Source organism: Clinocottus analis, unplaced genomic scaffold (genome assembly GCF_023055335.1).
Source record: "Clinocottus analis isolate CAN_PGR_092001 unplaced genomic scaffold, fCliAna1.0.p SCAF_44, whole genome shotgun sequence".
Classification (NCBI taxonomy): domain Eukaryota; kingdom Metazoa; phylum Chordata; class Actinopteri; order Perciformes; family Cottidae; genus Clinocottus; species Clinocottus analis.
This window is the reverse complement of record NW_027176198.1, coordinates 426,968-445,356: the sequence shown is the minus strand read 5'-3', so window position 1 is coordinate 445,356 and position 18,389 is coordinate 426,968. Positions and strand designations below refer to the sequence as shown.

Here is an 18,389-nt window from a genome sequence, read left to right as displayed (position 1 = left end):
TAGTCAAAGTAGCGTCAATGCAACAAAACAGCACACTTCCGGTTTAGACCATCAAAATAAATAGTTAACTGAAGCGATCGTTGACGAAACGGTCAAATAAAAAGGTCATTGGTTGTCTTTTAAGAAACAAACATATTTGTGCTTTTTGAGGTGTATTGATATATTTAGCTACATAGCTAACATTAAAAAAAATGTAAAAAAAGACAAACAATATTTTAGATTAACATTTATTGATGAAAAGGTCTTGTAGAGGCCACAGAGTTCATTAGTGGGGTGATACAGCAGGAACAAGCACACGGCTAAACCACAGTCTTTAAAAAATAAAATCAGTGCACAGACCATCTTACAAAGATTGCATAATACAAACAAAAGATATAAAATTTCCCAGAAATAGTGCAAATGTTACCACCACCAGGAAACAAAGAAACACGCTTCTCATCAGTCTTAAATGCTCGTTAAACTTAATGCAGACCCAGCGTTTTATTTTGTCCTGTTAAAACAGGAACAAGGCTACATGTGTGCAAAGAAAAATATTTGAAACAAGGACGGCATTTAAATAAAGTTTTCACATACAAAAAAAGGTAATTATTTGCCTGAACTTCTCCAGTTTAGCGTACTTGTTTCTTTAGTGTTTGTGTTGTGCTCTGATGTTTGAGAAGTCAAATCGTCTTCAGGCTCAAAGAAGAAACAGAGACTTAGTGCCGTTACTCTTGTAAAAGCAGCAAATAAAACCCACCATCACTTATTCAGGCGTCTTTAAAACAAACCTTCTGCTCCATGACAAGGAAACAACTTTAAAAAACATGGAGATGCTTTTCTGTGTAAATAAATCCAGATCAATCACCCTGCAACAAACTCGTTAGCTTAGCTTAGCTGCAGCGCGTTACCTCCCTGGACTCCAGCAGCCGTGACGGTTAAAGTGTCGGTCGGAGGTCTGAAGAGAGACAGACGTCACCCTTCAGGTGCGTTCATGTCAATTAACACAACTGAACTCACACGGATCTCAAGTCAACAAAACAAAACCATCTCAAACTCTCACCTGGATGTCGTGAAGTTTTTTTTTTTTACAATTTATCGGTTTGCCGATGCACAAATACGAGATTATGCAGAAGTAGCCGCAGCTCCACACATTACACACACACACACACACACACACAACACAACACAACACACAATGAACAGGCTAGATAGAATTAAGAAAACACATCTGCGTGATTAAAAATGGCACCAAAGTGAAACAGAGTTACAAAGCCCTCCGCTCGCCGGAGCCCCAAACGTACATTCAAAGTCTGACTTCAAAAGATCTTCATCACACCGGTCTGAGAGAACACTTCAAGGACCTTCAAGGACCCTTCAAGGCCCAATTCAAGGCCCATACAAGGCTACTTCATGGCTCCTTCAAGGCCCCTTCAAGGTTCATTCAAGGTGAATTCAAGGACCCTCAAGGCCCCCCTCAAGATCCATTCAAGGTTCCTTCAAGCCACCTTCAAGACCCCTCCAAGGCTCCTTCATGGCTTATTCAAGGCCCATCCAAGGCTCCTTCAAGGTACCTTCAACGCCCATCCAAGGCTAATTCAAGGACCATTCAAGACCACAAAAACCTAGAGTTTCCTCCTCCAGGCGCTTCGAGGTCCTCGGCCTCCGGCTAACGGTACAAGGGCGTGTGCTACATGTGCCGGGAGAGCGAATCCCCGACACAACGATCCCAAAGACAAGTGTGCTCTAGGTCCAAGCTAACGTAGCTAACGTAGCTCATTTAGCTCACGTAGCTAACGTAGCTAACGTAGTCCACCTGCATGCAGAAACGGAAACACTCGGTCCTGAAGGACGTGAACGCCGGGTCGGACGTCACGACGTGCATGCTGGTGTCGAGAGGAAGAGGAGGAGCGACTCTTGTTCATTGTAAAGATCTAAAAAAGAAAAAAAAGACTTTATGCACATGCTACCGACGCCCAGACAAGAGTCAAAAAGGCGCGTCTCTGCTCCGCGTGAGGAGGCGTGGCCTGAGCGGGTCAGAGACCAGCTGCTTTGGTTCGATCGCGGACGGATCCCAAGTCCTGTAAAAAGAGTTTTCACGAACACGACGGACCTCAGTCCCACGAGGAGAACGGACGGAAAGGATTACAGAGCGTAAATATTATATATTATTATTTATGTTGTTTATTTTCTTCTTCTTCCTGTGAATATTAAAAACAAGAACACCACCAGTACAAAGAGAAAGGGTCGCGTCCCGTCCCTTCAGTGCGATTCAGAAAAACACGGAGCACCAGTAGACGAGGGGTTAAAACCACGAGCCCTAAGCGCACGCACACACACACACACACACACACACACACACACACACACACACACACACACACACACACACACACACACACACAGTGTATGCGAGCCCCCACACAGGTCTATTTAAAAGGGTGGAGGGCGTCGGGCTAGCATGGAGCTAGCATGGAGCTAGCGTGGAGCTAGCGTGGAGAGCGCTGGCGTGAGCTCCCCTCTGGGTGCCTCGAGGCCCGGCAGGTCGTGCGATTGGTCGGATTCCGGGGTCCCCGTCTCGTGGAGGAGGGGGCGGGGCTTAAAGCTGGTGCACGACGCTCTCGGCGTGGTTGGCGGGGACGTCCTGCCGCAGACGCTGCCACTGGAAGGTCGTGCTGAGGGAGCCGAGCTCCTCCTCCTCGCTCTCCTGCTCCTTGGCGAACTCCATGAACACCTGGAGGAAGAGGAGGAGGAAGAGCGCGGGAACAAAAAGCTGAAGTTTAAAGACGTCTGACTGTGAAGGAACATTTCAAATTGAGCTCCTGGTCCACACACCTGCTCCAAGGTCGACTGGGAGAAGTTGTACTCCTCAAAGTTGAAGTTTTGCTTTGCTGAAAAGAAACGGAGATCAAGACGACCCTCAGGGTGTGTGTGTGTGTGTGTGTGTGTGTGTGTCTCACCCCTCTCTAACTGACAGAAGGACTCGGCCAGTGACTTCACGTCCTCCATGGGGATCTTGTAAACCATCAGAGTTGCAAAGCTGCAGAGAAAAGCATCAGCCGGTAGAATTAAAGTCTGTTGTTGCACAAAGCTGCAGAGCTTTTATTTTGAAGGGCACGCTCCGCTCTCACCTCTCTTGCCGGGCGGCGTGCGGGAAGATTCTCAGGATCTCTTTGTGCAGCAGCGCCACCTGCTGGAGGCCCGTCAGCTCCTCCCGCAGCTTCACCTCCAGGCTGTAGCCGCGGCCGTACTTCCCCTTCAGGTGCTGGATGGAGCCGATGCACCTGGCGGGGAGAGGGGACAGGGTTCACGCCCACTCTGACCACCGGGACTTTAAAGCACGCGGCCGCGGGTTCGATACCTCAGCCGGCCGGACACCATGATGGCCACGCGGTCGCACACGGCCTCGGCCTCCTCCATGTAGTGCGTGGTGAGGACGGCGCCGCGCTGCCGGTTCTTGAAAGCGGCGCGAATCGCTCTCCTGCAAAGACACGAGGGAGGAGAAACCTCAGGGGATACAGAGCGATGACATATTCAATGAATTTGTTTCACATCATTAAAAATAATAATAGAATTAAAAAGAAAACAAAATAATAATAATCATACATTTAAAAAAATGTATATATATGATTTTAAAATGTTTTTTTTAAATAATTTAAAAAAAAATGTGATGTATTTCTTTGGGGGGGGTAAAAATGAAGAAATACAAAAAAATATTTCAATTTAAAATGTTTTTTAACAATTAAATTTAAATAAAAATGTGTTTTTTAAATAAATAAATAAAATAAATGTAGTCCTACCACATGCGCTGTTTGGACTTGGGGTCCATCCCTGAAGACGGCTCGTCCAGCAAGACGATCTGAGGATTCCCGATCATGCTCAAGGCGAAACACAGCTGTGAACACACACACACACACACACACACACACACACACACACACGCACAACAGCTCAGAGTGCCTCACTCCTCTCGCTCCTCTCGCTCCTCTCGCTCCTCTCGCTCCTCGCACTCCTCGCACTCCTCTCGCTCCTCTCGCTCCTCTCGCTCCTCTCGCTCCTCGCGCTCCTCGCGCTCCTCGCGCTCCTCTCGCTCCTCTCGCTCCTCTCGCTCCTCTCGCTCCTCTCGCTCCTCTCGCTCCTCTCGCTCCTCTCACTCCTCTCACTCCTCTCACTCCTCTCACTCCTCTGACTCCTCTGACTCCTCTCACTCCTCTGACTCCTCACACTCCTCTCGCTCCTCTCGCTCCTCTCGCTCCTCTCGCTCCTCTCACTCCTCTCACTCCTCTCGCTCCTCTCACTCCTATAGCTCCTCACCTTCCTCTTCAGTCCGGCCGACAGCGTCTTGGCCTGCTTGTGCAGGTGCTTCTTCAGCTCCAGAGCGTTCACCACTCTGTCAGCGAGCAACACACAGGAGAACCTCAGAGCTGCAGAAACACTCAGGAACCCGGCGGTGCGAACCCGGCTTACCGCTTGACGATGCCCGGCACGTCCTCGCCCCTCAGGCCCTTGATGGCGGCGTGGATCTCCAGGTGCTCCTGCAGGGTGATGCGGGGCCACAGCGGGTTCACCTGGGGACAGTAGCCCACCTGCTGCAGGGGGGCGTCCACCGGGAGGAAGTCTGTGCCGTAGTCCCCCATCAGGATCTGGAGGAGCGGAGCAGAGGTCAAGCATACATGTGAAGGTCAAGCATACATGTGAAGGTCAAGCATACATGTGAAGGTCAAGTATGCATGTGAAGGTCAAGCATGCATGTGAAGGTCAAGCATACATGTGAAGGTCAAACATACATGTGAAGGTCAAGCATACATGTGAAGGTCAAGTATGCATGTGAAGGTCAAGTATGCATGTGAAGGTTAAGCATGTCTGATGTGTATAATCTGCTTCATCATCATCAGTATGCTCACCTGTCCGGCCGTTGGCTCCGTGTCTCCTGCCAGCATGTGCATGATGGAGCTCTTTCCGGCTCCGTTGGGGCCCAACAGGCCAAGAACTTCACCTGGAAGTCAGAAACATGACAACAAGTTTTATTGTTTTATTGTTTTCCTGAAACGAAGACCGTGGATGGAAAGTAAATCCCTGAAGCCGGAGCTAGAGGAGCGAGAGGAGCGAGAGGAGCTAGAGGAGCGAGAGGAGCGAGAGGAGCGATAGGAGCGAGAGGAGCTAGAGGAGCGAGAGGAGCTAGAGGAGCGAGAGGAGCGAGAGGAGCGAGAGGAGCTAGAGGAGCGAGAGGAGCGATAGGAGCTAGAGGAGCGAGAGGAGCGAGAGGAGCGAGAGGAGCTAGAGGAGCTAGAGGAGCGAGAGGAGCTATAGGAGCGAGAGGAGCGAGAGGAGCGAGAGGAGCGAGAGGAGCTAGAGGAGCGAGAGGAGCGAGAGGAGCTAGAGGAGGAACCTTTGCGGACGCAGAAGGAGACGTTCTTGGCGGCCACTTTCCTGGTCTTGTTGAGAGAGAAACCTTCTCTGCGGCCGCTGTACTGCTTCCTCAGGTTACTCACCACCACCGCCGGCTTCTGCACGCCAGGAGAGGAAACGCTCACATGTGATGGACGATAACCAAAACAATAAACCATGGACACATTTTATTTTTGTACAGTAAAAGAAGGAGCTTTTCAATAAACAGCTCCTTATTCACTCTACAAAAATAATCATTTTTGATTTTTTTTAAATACCTTTGAAGAGATGTGGCACAAATGGTACAATAAAGAAAGACATACAATTTTTTTAATTATTAAAGTGATAATGTGACTAAATTAATGAACTTGATTTTTGACATCTTGGGCATTTTGTGACGTAGAAACAAACGTTTCCCGACCGGTCTCGATCACACCGACCAGAGGAGACCTTCACCTCCTCACAGGACTGGCAGCTGAGCGCCTCCTTCACTCGGGCCTTCTCCATCTGGACGTCCTCGTCCTCGCTCAGCCCGTCTTCCAGGTGCTTCTCCGCTTTGGGCTTCGACATGCACGACATGCTGGAGAAGACAAAGGATCTTCTGTCATCACGACGTCCACGTGAACCAACGCTGAGCCTCAATGCAGACTCACAGGAGAGCGAGTGCTCTCCAGCTGCGACCTGGAGGATGACCTCTACCTGCCGACGGTCCTTCCTCCGTAACGGATCTCCAGCCAGCGGAGCAGCAGCAGCAGCAGGATGCACTGCAGGTACGGCTGAACAACACAGGAACGAACATTACGGCCGAACATTCAACGCAGAGAAACGTTTGTGCAAAAAGAAATGCGTCTGTACGTACAGCTATGACTGAAACGATGAGGTTCTTCCACAAGAAGTTCTCCTCAAACAGAGAGTGCAGGAAGGTCGCCTGTAGACGGAGGAAACACATCAGGGAGGACGCTGAAGAGAAGAGACGCTCACAACGCCACCGATTCAGGAGAAACCAGACGGGAGAACCAGCGCGGGAGAAAAGCAAAGCTCGGCTGCGGACGTATTTAAACACCTCAAGAGATGAATTCCTGCAGCAGTCGATGCTCCTGGGCTGGAACTCATGTGGGTTTCTACTGGAGATAACACGTCTACGCATGAGCACCTCCTGCAACGCCACTTAAACACATCCAACCTCTCCGAATGTACATGTTTATGTGTTTCATGCTGAACGAAGAGACCGCTGGAGCTCCGACCTTGGTGATGCAGTTGAGGCAGCCCATCAGAGGGTACAGAGGGTTGAGGAAACACAAGATGTTGTGCAGATTTCGGGTCAGTTCGGGGTTGCCGTTCACAAACGACAGCTGAACCAGCGAGGCCGACACCACACACACCTGAGGAGCCGTCAAACACGCCGTTCAGTGAGTCACGCCGCATGTGAAATGTCTTCGCGGCAGGCAGACGACGCTCACCATCATGGAGATGACGGAGAAGAAATCCTTGTTGCTCTGGACTCGGGCGAAGCCGAAGGAAGACACGTACGTGAAGAGGATCATGGCCGGACCGAAGGCGACGGTGCACAGGACCTAGGAGAGGAGAGAGGAGGCAGGAGAGAGGAGGCAGGAGGCATGAAAGGTGGCTCAACGGCGAGGTTTCTCTGACTTGATAACGTCTGGAGCCGGCGGCGGCACGGACCACGGCGGTGAGGTTGCTGGAGGTGAGCAGGTTCCCGGTGTGGAAGGAGAAGAGGATGACGGTCATGCTGGAGAGGATGAGGTAGTAGAAGGGGACGTCCACGGCCGCCTGGCCGCACCAGTAGGCCGACGGCGCCAGACCCGAGATACGAAGAGTCGAGCGACACTTGATCTGAAGAAGGAGAAGAAGAAGAGAGGGAATCGGAGGCGATCTAGAGGAGGGAGGACGCTCCGACACCCTGAAGGGTCAGCTGTCACTCAAACCACGAACCCGGTCAGCCTCAACCTCCAGACCTTTCATGCTTCCTGCTGCGCTCTACGTCTCAAACTGTCCAGTCAAATGCAAAGTGCCACAAGAACATTCTTTAAGGAAGCACATCGGTGGAGGAGGGCTCCAGAAGTGCACAATATATCTCGTCACAGTAATATCACTCCTGACTCTCTTTTAAGTGCAAACAAATCATAAAAAAAAATGCACATTTCTCCTCTTATCTTTAGCAAGGTATCAATCTGGAGTGTTTTCACTGAATTGATGAAGAGAAAAAACTATTTCGGGGTGAACTGTCCCTTTAAGAAATGTCAATGTGTGCAGACGCCTCGCTGCACGGCTGACGGTCGTGAAGGGAAGCGATCACCTCTCGGTCTCGGGTGTGGTCCATCGCGAAGTACGCCGGCATTCCCGCCGCCAGCATCCCCAGTATGATGGCCTCGATGGACACCAGAGCGTAGGACGTGGCGTCCGGGATTTGCTGAGGGCGAACGTCAGAGCGGGAAACGTCAAACATCTTTAAAACGACTGGATGGACGAGGTCCGCGTCGGCGAACACTCACGTAGTCAAACGGCTTGGTCCAGGTCCGGATCCGTCCGGTCCCGTTCAGGCCCCTCAGGAGAGCGTTGCTCAGGATGTTGACGGCCATCGGCAGCGAGTGGACGGTGGTGCTGTTGAACGCAACGCTGTATTTGAAACCCTGTTGAGGGACGGAGGGAACAGAGCGTTGAGCTGTCAAGTCACCCGGAGGCCAAACGGATCAAACTTCAACGTGCGGCGGCGGCGAGCCGACCTTGCTGGATCCCGTCACGTTGATGGCGGCGCTGTGCGGCGCCACGGCCATGTAGTCGCCGTGCTTCATCACCTCCACTCTGATGTCCTGAGACTGCAGGTTGTGGATGAAGTCGGAAATATCAGAACCTGTCGGCACGAGGACGAGGGCACGATGAACCCACGAGCAGGAAACACAGCAGAACAGTCCAGGGAAATGAGCTCGGTTGGAAGTCGGCAGGAAGCGCTTTCTCGCAGAAAGAAAGACCCGACGACTGGCTCGAGAGGCGGAGGCTCACCTGAGGAGTTCTGCACCAGGAGGCTGGTGGCGTACCGCCGCTGCACCTGGTCCTTCTTCAGCAGGTAGACGGGCAGGAACTGGCGGTCCGGGGAGTGGATCTGGATGTTCCCCGTGAACACCGAGAGGACGAGCACGGCGACGACGAACACCAGGAACAAGGCCAGGCTGCAGGAGGAGGAGGGAGGCGGTGAGGAAAGGAAAGAAGGAAACGGCTCTCACACACGTGGTACGCCGCGGCCGCTCACGTGAAGACGAAGGCCTTCCTCTCGCGCCGCATGTTGAGCATGTGCAGCCAGGCCACGGCGCCGAACTGCTGGCGCCACAGGGCGCGACCCGACACGGAGGCCGACGGCTTGCCGTCCGAGAACGCCAGCAGCCGCTGGTCCGTGTCGTCCACGGAGACGCCGTCGCACTCGTCCTCCGCCGGCTCGCGGTTGAACACGCTGTAGTCTGCAGGCCGGACGAGAAGAACCGCGTTTTGATGCAGAAGTTCCAACGAGTGAGATAGATGTGCACAAGAGCAGGAAAAGTTTTAAAAAATGTACCAATGAAATATGACACATTTCCAGGATTAAAGCGTGAACTATTGACATGGAAACGCTCGTCTGAGGCATTTTGAATGGCGTGCAGCGCTCACCGGCTTGGTCCACTTCGGCCTTCGCCTCCAAGCGGAGGAAAACATCCTCCAGCGTCGTCATGGAAACCCCGTAGTTGGTGATTCCCAGAGCGGGTCGGAGGTCGAGCTGCGCGAACAAACCTGAGCGGAGAAAAACCCGTTTGAAAAGTCAGCGTTTATGAGTCAGAGGAACTGTAGAGAAACACCACAGAAGAAGAAAAACAACTTGTTTTGTGACTTTACAGGTACAAATAGGAGACACGAATGATGTTTATTGCTTTGTTAGACTCCCACAAACAACAAATAATGACATCCTTGTGTTTGTGCAGGTGTCCAGCACGTCGCTCATCTCCTGCCTGATGGAACCATGGACCAGGACTTCACCTGAAAACGTGTCCATGCTCTCAAAGGGCAGCGTGAAGGTGAGCTCGGTCTCATGCTGCCGGGTCAGCTTGGCCTTGGGAACGTGCTGCTCGACCAGCGACGAGATCTTCTCCGCTTCACATCGCTCGTCGATGGACATCCTGCGAGGGAGAGAGAGAAAATGTATTGAATTAAAAAGTTCATTTAGTTTGTGTTGAGATATCAGCGGCGGGTCACTGCTCTGGGACTTATACAACACCTGAAAGTTAAATAAGAATAAACTACATCACAAGGTCTTCTCACCTGAGATGATACCCGACGCCACACTTCACCTTGAGGTACATCGAGGAGCCGACACACTTCAGCTGACCTTGAGAGATCACAGCTTTACGATCTGGAGAAGAAGAAGAAGAAGCAGAAGAAGAAGAAGCAGAAGCAGAAGAAGAAGAAGAAGAAGCAGAAGAAGAAGAAGAAGAAGAAGAAGAAGAAGAAGAAGAAGAAGCATCAGGGTTTAGCGGCAGCAACTACTCTATTCGTTATAGAAAAGAATAACGTAGACTTTACTACAAACGAGGAGTAAAACCTTGAAGTTGCTCATGAAGGAACAGAAAAACACGTTGAAGACTTTGATGAATCTTTCAATACGTAATGAAGCGACAGCTCAAAACAATTCTCCAAGCCGAAGCTGGACTTCTGACTGGGCAGAAGACAGGAAGCTCCTACCGGCCAGGATGTCGGCCTCGTCCATGTAGTGCGTGCTGAGCACGGTGACCCGGCCGGCCCTGCGGCTCCTCAGCAGCGACCACACCTGGTGGCGGGAGCAGGGGTCCATGCCGGCGGTGGGCTCGTCCAGCAGCAGGATCTGGACCCAGAGGTCAGAGGTCAGAGGGGGGCGGGCGGTTACTCACAGGTGAAACCGGTCAAAGCGGCGAGCGGGCACCTTGGGATCCCCCAGGATGGCGATCCCCACGGAGAGCTTCCTCTTCTGGCCGCCGCTCAGGTTCTTGGCCTGAGCCATCTTGATCTTCTCCAGGTCCAGGTCCTTCAGCACCTTGCTGACCTGTTGAAGCAGACGGCACCGGTCACTCACGCTGAGGTCATGATGCCAACACCGAGACGCTCAATATGTTCCTACAAAACATTTGAAACCACTAGATTACAGGGTTCATACGCACCAAAGGATTTACAGGACTTTAAACCACATTTCCAAGACTTTTAACCAAATTTCAAGGCCTTTGAACCCGATTTCCATGAGCAAACATTGTGTGAAATGTGAATACATGAATTTAACACATTTACACAACTTTTACTACACTTTTGGGTTGGTTTGTTTTTTCAAGGATTTTCCAGGCCTGGAAATTCCACGACTTTTCCATGACCATAATAACCTTAGAAGAAGCAGACATGGTCGTCTTGATTTTTTTTTTTCAAGGACCTTTCCAGGCCTTGAAGTTTTTCCATGACCGCATGAACGCTGTAAACATAAACATGAGTTCTCTCGGATGGTCGCAGCACCTCGGCGTCGACGTCGGAGGGCGGGATCCCTTTGATGGCGGCGAATATCCGGAGGTGCTCCTCCACGGTGAGCACGTCGAAGATGATGTTGAACTGAGGGCAGACGCCCACCAGCTGCTTCATGTCCGAGCCGTCCGCCAGCTCCGCCACGGAGGCGCCGTAGATGGAGGCGGAGCCGGCGGTGGGCGGGCAGATGCCGCACAGGACGTTCATGAGCGTGGACTTCCCGGCGCCGCTGTGACCCAGCAGCGCCGTGATCTGACCCTCGTAGATGTCGAAGGTCAAACCTGGAGGGGAGGAGGACGGCGTCAGAAAACAGACCCTTGAAGTCCACTGTGAGGAGCGCGGCTGCTGCTACCTGTCTGACTCACCTCTCAGGGCCTCCACCACGTTGTCCTTCTCCTTGTACACTTTGTGGATGTTGCTGATGCTGCAGAGACGGAGCAGACGAGGCGTCAACACCAGGAGCTCTCAGAGCCTCCACCTCGCGCTCCACCTTCAGACGTTCACGGTGCCACTTACCGGATGGCCTCCTTCCCTCTGAACTCGGGGGAAACCGGCTCGACGGACTCGTCGCCGGCGGGCGCCCCCTTCGGGTCGGCGTCGTACAACGAGCTCACCTCCACGTAGCGCTTCCTGCGTTTGGACCAATAGGACGGCTTCAGGAAGTACAGCAGGGACCGCCTCATCCCAAACTCACCTGCGCGACACACAGCGAGGAACCCGTTAACACTAAAGGACAGGAACCCCACGGGGGAAACCTGGTGCTACTCACGGTTTTACAAAAGGTGATATGCTCTTCATGAGCTTCCTGTGAGGACTCACCGGGCAGCACCTGGTCCAGGTAGAGCGCCAGCAGCAGGTAGAGGACGCAGTCCACCACCAGCATGAGCAGCGGCACGTAGAGAGGGTGAGGCCCGTTGGCCAGCGAGGAGAACACGGCGCCGTCGCCCTGCGCCTCCAGGTTCACCACCTGACACACAACGACACACAACGACACACAGAGACACACAATGACACACAGAGACACACAGCGACACACGTGTGAGTGTCATATTTGACCAATTGAGTGGCTCCTTAAGGTTATTAATTGTGTTCATATGCAACACTAAAATAACTACATTCATGCAGTGACCTTTAACCACATTTCAATGACCTTTAACCACATTTCAATGACCTTTAACCACATTTCAATGACCTTCGACCACATTTCAATGACTTTAAATTAGATTTCATGACCAAACATGTTGTGAAATCTGAGTGTAAACATGAAAAAGTGAGAAAATATATTATTTAAATGCAGAGCCTGGAAAAAAATAATAATTCCATGACTTTTCCAGGTTTTCCACGACCGCATCAGAACCCGGCTCATGGAGAAGCGTCTCGGCCAATCGGGCGCTCCGTCGGCGCGAGCAGGTGCGGGGAGGGCAGCTCACCTGTGCGATGCCGATGGAGAAGGCGCTGGGCGACAGCAGGCACAGCAGCCACACCAGCGGCTGAGGGAAGTCCTCCATCAGCACCGTGAACAGCGACAGGCAGCCGAACACCACCGTCAGCATGGAGCCCACCGTGCTGGCCAGCTTGGGCTTCTTGAACAACGGAGTGAGCATGAAGGAGAAGAAGATCTGTGGAGCGAGAGAAGAGGAAACAAGCGTTTGAGCACAGAATTGCTTTTCTTTCAAAGGCCCAACGAATCGCTTCCTCTGCTCACCGATGAGATCCCGTAGAGGAAGATGAGGAAGAAGACGACCAAGAAGTCGCTGTTGGGGAACAGAGCCGTGTACGTGGCGATGACGGACATCAGGACGGACATGGCGGTCACCAGCGCCGCGTACAGCAGGCCCCACGACAACCTGCAACGACACACAACCCCGAGCTTAGACACAATGACACACAACCCCGAGCATAGACACACAACCTCAAGCTTCGGCACAGCGGCACACAACCCCGAGCTTAGACACACAACCTCAAACATAGACACAGCGACACACAACCTCAAGCTTAGGCACAGGGGCACACAACCTCAAGCTTAGGCACAGGGGCACACAACCCCGAGCTTAGGCACAGGGGCACACAACCCCGAGCTTAGACACACAACCTCAAACAGACACAGCGACACACAACCTCAAGCTTAGGCACAGCAGCACACAACCCCGAGCTTAGACACACAACCTCAAACATAGACACAGCGACACACAACCTCAAGCTTAGGCACAGGGGCACACAACCCCGAGCTTAGACACACAACCTCAAACATAGACACAGCGACACACAACCTCAAGCTTAGACACAGCGACACACAACCCCAAGCTTAGACACACAACCTCAAACATAGACACAGCGACACACAACCCCAAGCTTAGACACACAACCTCAAGCTTAGGCACAGCAGCACACAACCCCGAGCTTAGACACACAACCTCAAACATAGACACAGCGACACACAACCTCAAGCTTAGGCACAGGGGCACACAACCCCGAGCTTAGACACACAACCTCAAACATAGACACAGCGACACACAACCTCAAGCTTAGACACAGCGACACACAACCCCAAGCTTAGACACACAACCTCAAACATAGACACAGCGACACACAACCCCAAGCTTAGACACACAACCTCAAACATAGACACAGCGACACACAACCTCAAGCTTAGACACAGCGACACACAACCCCAAGCTTAGACACACAACCTCAAACATAGACACAGCGACACACAACCTCAAGCTTAGACACAGCGACACACAACCCCAAGCTTAGACACACAACCTCAAGCATAGACACAGCAACACAACCCCAAGCTTAGACACACAACCTCAAGCTTAGACGGACAACCTCAAGCTTAGACACAACAACACACAACCCCAAGCGTACAGTCAAACACCACACATTTATAATTCAATATAGTATTTGTATTTACAAGCATTTATACAACTGGGTCGTCCTCACCAGAAGGAGGTGTCGTACAGCCCCATCATGGTCATGGTGTCCTTGAGGCGATGCTCCTTCTCGGCCGCCACGTTGACGATGAGGAAGGTGACGAAGGGCGTGAAGGCCAGCACCAGGTAGATGGAGATGAGGGCGTGCGGGAACTTCTGCACCTCCACGGAGCCGGGCTGCCCCATCATCACCACCTTCAGGTCCATCTCACTCCACACCGAGCGCTTGGTCTGCATCTGTTCACAGCAGACGCACCTTCAGCCTCACGAGCGATGCAACTGACGATCATCTGTGTTATTGATTATCAACGTTTCTTTCTGGTTTCCCCGGTGTCTGAGGGAGAGGTGCAGGAAGTCCTTCCTTCCTTCTGCTGTCAGGCTGCACAACTAGCTGAGCTCACAGGAGACCGCAAACACTTACAATCACCTTTTGGCCACTTTCAATTACATTAATCTGGTACTTTCATATACTTTTTTTTCATTCCGTCTGTACATTTAATATTGCTATTGTATTCCTCTTACTGTTCATTTATATTACTTGATTGTTTTATTTACTGTTTGTCTGTTGTGTGCACTGCTGCTGTAATCCTGCAATGTTCCCACCAACTGCAGGATTATTTTATCTTCTTTTACCAATCAAAGAATCGAGTGATTGTTCATATCGAACCATCGATGACGTGACGCTCTTTTATGTGTCCGTCCTCAATTATTTATCAATATTCTTCTCAGATTATCCTTGAGATTGCATTCGCTTTATTAGAACTGCGTTGCCGTTTCCTGCGCTGGAGCGCTGGAGAGCAAGGTGCTGGTCTCACCTGGAGAGCAAGGTGCTGGTCTCACCTGGAGAGCAAGGTGAGGTCTCACCTGGAGAGCAAGGTGCTGGTCTCACCTGGATGACGGCTGCGTCGATCAGCGACTGGAGGCGGATGAAGCCGGAGTACCAGTAGTTTGCTGCTCTGCAGTTCACTGAGCTGGTGAAGCAGTTGGCTGGAGGAGAACAAGCAGAGTTTTTAACGTTTTCATAGTCGGAAAAATTATAATTTATACGTGAAAAAGAATTTACCTGGCGAAAAAAAAAAGTTCCTCCGGTTTCGCACATTTAAAAAATATTTATATATTTTTTATGACCATTATTATAATATTTTTTATTTATTTCTCAGAATTTTGTATTGAACGTATATTAAATCTTGTTCTCAATTGTGTCTTAATAAAAATAAAAAATGTTTTTTTTAAATAATATTTTTATTTACGTTCCAGTACTTTTTACTGAAAGTATATTAAAAAATAAATACTAAAGTATTAATTTAATTATTTATTCAGATTTAGCCATTTACTTTCTGGCTAAATCTTGTTCTCGATTGCCTCTTAATAAAAATATAAATACTTTTAAAATAAAATCTACAAAATCAGAAAGAAAAAAAAGTGAGCGGCTCTGAAAATAATCTAAAAAATGTGTAAAAAAAATAAAATGTTCCGCGTTTAAATAAAGGAGTCAAAGGTCAAAGGGTCAGGGCCCGTGAGGCCGTACCGATGGACTCCGTGTCGTCGCTGGGGAACGGCAGCTGGTTGTAGGGGAAGCGAAGCCGGTACGACGAGGCCGAGCTGTCCATGAACACAACGCCCACGTAGCTGGAGGGCTCGTACAGGCTGGCGTTCTCCAGGTCCTCCTCACTGGCAAAGCTCTCCAGACGGTCCTGCATGTCTGGAAGCACAGAGGAGGAGGAGGAGGAGGAGGAGGAAGAGGAGGAGGAAGAGGAAGGGGTCACAAACCGAGAACAGTCCCTCACTCATCCCTTTGATGCAGATGGAGCGAGGCTCTTACGCATCTCCTGGGCGACCTCCTCCATGATGTGGGTGGTGACGTTGCTGATGGGCGTGTAGCCCAGCCCCTTCAGGAAGTGGTCGTCGCGCTCCAGCTCCATGGTGCTGATGCCGCCGTAGTAAACGTGAGGATTCAGGACGCTGATGACGATCAGGAGGCCCAGCAGGAGCAGAGGGAGGATCAGTTCCTGCCAGGAGAGACGAGAGGATGAAGATGAGGAGGAGGAGAGAAAACCACCACGTCCAACCAAACACACGAGTGACTTCACAAAAAAACTAAAACATCTGGTCATCAAAAGGGTTATCATTTCTTTTTCCTGCTACTTACTTCCTGCTACGGTTCTTCCCAGGCGATGACATAATATTAGAAGATGAATCAACGAGTAAAGTCTGGCTTTTATAAAGAGCTTTCGATAAAGAAATATATATATATATATATATATACATACATAGTTCCACTGGGAAAGCGTGTGCACAAGAGACTCACAACCTCATTGAGGCAACACTGCTCACATTACAGGTTTCATGAGGCTCGATTCTCCAGTTCCCACACAACACTCCACTGAAAGATGAATTAAATCGATTAAATCGATCAGGATTATGAGGTTATGAGGTTATGAGCTCAGACAGACGATGTGAAGTAATCTGCTGTTCAGGAAATTTCCTCGAAAGAAAAGTTAAAACACAAAGCGACATAAAAAATGCATCAGAGCAAATGAAAAATGCATGTTGTAACGAAGAAGAGGACGGGAGGTAGAGGAGGATAACAAGCCATTGCTTCCATCCAATTACAACTTCTTTACTATAAATGAAAGAGAGGTGTGTGTGTGTGTGTGTGTGTTGCTCTGCAGCAGCTGCAGCTCACACACAGATTCAGACATCACATGCAGCGTGACGGTGTGCTGGCCTTGAGGAAAGATAACGTGCGATCCAAGACAACGGCACAACACAAACATGTCAGTGAACATCTCTTCCCTCCAGTAACGGAGGGGTGAAGCCACAGAATCTAAAAGGTGTGTGTGTGTGTGTGTGTGTGTGTGTGTGTGTGTGTGTGTGTGTGTGTGTATGAAGACAAGTAACGCAATGACAGATAAGAAGCGAGGTTCAAAGTATATTAAACTCGGCATCAATTATTTATGAATGACCTGCATTAGATTCTCCTTTATATATTTATACACACACACACACACACCTGGAGGCTCTGCTGCTTGGTCCTCCACTTGATGAGCAGGTTCTTGTAGAGCAGACTCCTCGTCTGGTGCCAGACTCCGGCGTCTCGTCTGTGCGCGGGCTGCATGCTGCCTGCATGCCTCATGGGGATGACGTACGGGCCAGAAGTCGTCTCCCTGATGCCGCCCTCAGCTGCAAGTTCAACAGATATATGTATTTACGAAGGGAAAGGAAAGTAAAGCTTGACAGGAACAAACAACGACAATGCTCACAAACACACAACACCGAGGGTTCGATCTGCAAATTTCACAATTTTTGACCGTATCAGACGCTTTGAAACTAGTTTCAACAGTCGTTCAGTGCATCATGTGTGCTGTCAGCAAACGATTAATCAATAAACTAATAAGTGGATTGATCGCTGCACTAACGTGCAGTATTGTTCCTGAAGAATTATAAGATGCACATTTAAATACTTTCACTGCTGCGTTGTTGTTGTATTGTCAGCAGTCTTATGATATTAGTACACAAGGTAAACAATGCATGTTGTTTACAGCACTGAGGAGCACTTACAGTTGAATGTTGCAGTATGCAATGAATTTACTTCATTTGCATGCAGAAAAAAACAATAATTTTGATGCAAAGTCATATTTAATAGTACCTCGACTGCTGTTAGATACGCATCAGTACTGGGCGCCCTCAGAGAGACACCAGCCTGACCACAGACCAGCTGCACCACCGCGGCGTCGGTTAGGAGCCTTTTATCAAAGCGTACCGTAAAGGACACCCAGCTGACGTAAACTCACCCGATAGCGTCCAGCTGGTTACAGTGAAGCATCAGCTAGCTAACGAATTAACGCAAAACCCTGCGAGAAAGCGCGTGGTGTGTTGTCTGGACGGGACTTTCAGCATGCGACCGAATAGTTTGTTTGTTTGTCTTCGCCTCTTTGTTCCGTTAGCTGAGCTGAATCGGGCGATCGAGCGACAAGCGACACACAGACGACTGGAAAAACAGACATAGGCAACCGATGAAAGGAGCAATGCGACATACTCACGTATGAAATACATTAAGGCATTTCTCTCCTCAATTTGTGAGTTCGACGACGTAACATTACGGACGCTTTACGTCAAGTAAACAACCCTAAAAACGAGCTCCCTTATCGCTTTCGTCGCTTCTTGGTCGCCACTTCCTCCTGTCAGAAAGAACAGACGTGACGCTGACCAATCAGAGCTCGCCTGGGTGTGAGTGACAGCGGAATGCACCAATCACAGCTCGACCGAATGGCGATTATTGTCGTATCCCAAACAAGGGATCGATACGTAAACTGAACAAACCCACTTGTTTTTTGGAGGGGAAACATAAATACATCTGATTAATTTAAATATAAATGCATTGATTGCAAACAGCGTGGGAATATAATTTGCATTTTTTGCACTTTCTTTATTGTTTCATTTCCTAAATAATCACACTTTATTGTTGTGTTGTGTATTTATTGAGTATTTTGCATTTCTGATATTTTTTGTGATTTTTATTAATTTTTTTGTGATATTTTTTATTGTTATTTAAATTTATATTGT

General features: G+C 49.9%; 1 protein-coding gene across 1 annotated transcript; it reads right to left on the bottom strand.

The window, feature by feature from the left end:
- Positions 1-213: 213 nt before the first annotated feature.
- abca5 (ATP-binding cassette, sub-family A (ABC1), member 5) lies at positions 214-18,003 on the bottom strand. Its single transcript, XM_068599198.1, has 38 exons — positions 17,867-18,003; positions 16,837-17,006; positions 15,646-15,832; positions 15,352-15,525; positions 14,713-14,810; positions 13,834-14,060; positions 12,593-12,734; positions 12,318-12,506; positions 11,707-11,854; positions 11,404-11,581; positions 11,253-11,311; positions 10,882-11,168; positions 10,307-10,426; positions 10,090-10,228; positions 9,670-9,760; positions 9,388-9,527; positions 9,025-9,144; positions 8,633-8,837; positions 8,386-8,552; positions 8,109-8,236; positions 7,878-8,015; positions 7,682-7,795; positions 7,048-7,218; positions 6,825-6,938; positions 6,609-6,746; positions 6,224-6,292; positions 6,064-6,140; positions 5,821-5,944; positions 5,366-5,483; positions 4,881-4,972; positions 4,444-4,619; positions 4,291-4,366; positions 3,777-3,871; positions 3,338-3,457; positions 3,108-3,260; positions 2,937-3,016; positions 2,812-2,867; positions 214-2,710 (listed from the first exon to the last, which is right to left on the bottom strand). The coding sequence occupies exons 1-38, from the start codon at positions 17,877-17,879 to the stop codon at positions 2,576-2,578; spliced, it is 5,028 nt and encodes a 1,675-aa protein (XP_068455299.1). The 5' UTR covers positions 17,880-18,003; the 3' UTR covers positions 214-2,575.
- Between the last annotated feature and the right edge of the window lie 386 nt (positions 18,004-18,389).